Here is a 1632-nt window from a genome sequence, read left to right as displayed (position 1 = left end):
TCTCTCTCTCTCTTTCTGTTTCATTTGTAGCACTGCGTGTTCAGTAACCTCACCGCAGTGGGTACGAATGAATTTCTATTTTATATTTGTCTGTTCTCACTTTTTTGGAAATGTATCGTTTACTGTGGGTCGATAATTGAAATTCCGATGTCAGTGGGTGGCTACTGCTATGGTCACTCAGCAGTATTTCTGCCTTTTTAGAACGTTTGTTTTGTGCAGATATTCAAAGTTACTTACGTCTGTACCAATTGTTCTTGTTTCCTTTCTGATCAACTTGTTGATTTTTTTTACCCTCCCTCTCACCGATTCAAAGCAAAATACAACACTTACTTATATGACGATGCAGAAAACGAAAGAAAAAGTTCTCAAAATCAAATCTCGTGGACAAAGAGTCCTGAAATTTCAACTATTAGATTCCATAATTGGTTCAGTAGTGCACGTGTACACATATGAGCTAACAAAATAGCTTTAAAAAAAGAATTAATTGGGTGTTTGTCTTTGTTTGCCTTTGTTCGTTCATTTTGTTTGTTTGTTTTTTTGTTTCATTGGTTATATTTTAATGTTTTTCTTTCTGAGAATATTCAACAACTTCACAGACTTAGTAACTCAGTCGCAGAATACAGCACGGTAGGCGTTCACGAGCCTGTATTTTCCTAGACAAAGCGTTGGGTCTCGAATTCAAGTTGAAACTTTCGTTATCAGCTCAAAAACTTATGTTTTTTAATATGTGATTTCATCCATCTGTTTTCCAGGTTTGGAACGTAGAAATATAAAGGATTGCCCAAGCTCTAGCATTCTAACAGTTATTAAATATTAACTTTTACACCGTAGTCCGAGTTCAGAGGTCAATGGGACGCGCTATGAGCGTTTGGGGTCTAGCACTTTGATTCCTTGTCTCGTGCGACTATTCGGTGTAGTCTCTGTGAGGTAGAGAGTAATTATTCGAAATGGGATTGAAATCTCGGTGACGTAGAGTCTTATTATTCGACGATTCGACGAAGGACCAGATATTCAAATGGGAAAGAGGCCAACTATTCGACTGCTCAATAAATATTCGCAATAGGGCAGAATATGACCTTCGACTATTTGACAAGAGGATAATAATCTCTGTGTGGTTAAATATTCCTCTATTCAATTATACAATCCATTTGGGGAAGAGAGCAAACATTCAACTCTTTGATAAAGGGTTAGTTAATTCCAGTGGGGTAGAGGATGACCATTTGACTAATGGGAAATAGCTTAAATAATTATAATTTTGTCAAGGCTGACTATTCGATCGTAGGGTAGATAATCTCAATGGAGAAAGAGTCCAACTATTCAATAGAGGGAAGATAATCTCAATGGGGAAAGACTCCAAGTATTCAACAGACGAGATAATCTCAATGAAGTAGAGCCCGACTATTCGATCGGCGGGTAGATAATCTCAATGAAGTAGGGTTCGACTATTCGATCCTAGGGTAGATGATCTCAATAGGGTAGAGGCCCAGCAGCTGCTTAGGTTTCTGTTCCTTCGGCTCTTGTAGAATGTAGTGGCGCCGTGATCGGAGGTAGCGAGACACCTGGTCTGGGCTGAACCGTTGTGGGCTGTTGGCGAAATACACAGGGATGAGGGGAGGGAGGGAGGGAGGGAGA

General features: G+C 39.5%; 1 protein-coding gene across 1 annotated transcript in view; it reads right to left on the bottom strand.

Annotated features, from left to right (window-relative positions):
* Positions 1-583: 583 nt before the first annotated feature.
* The window catches only part of LOC101864200, a 14026-nt gene continuing 12977 nt past the window's right edge, over positions 584-1632 (bottom strand). The window contains exons 7-8 of the mRNA XM_005091634.1: positions 1453-1584; positions 584-1278 (exon numbers count right to left, since the gene is read on the bottom strand). Of these exons, the coding sequence (XP_005091691.1) occupies positions 1269-1278; positions 1453-1584 (142 nt within the window). The 3' untranslated portion in view covers positions 584-1268. The remainder of the gene's footprint in view (positions 1279-1452; positions 1585-1632) is intronic.

Source organism: Aplysia californica, unplaced genomic scaffold (assembly GCF_000002075.1).
Source record: "Aplysia californica isolate F4 #8 unplaced genomic scaffold, AplCal3.0 scaffold00033, whole genome shotgun sequence".
Taxonomy (NCBI): Eukaryota; Metazoa; Mollusca; class Gastropoda; order Aplysiida; family Aplysiidae; genus Aplysia; species Aplysia californica.
The sequence above is the reverse complement of the archived record's forward strand: the minus strand, read 5'-3'. Positions and strand labels throughout refer to the sequence as shown.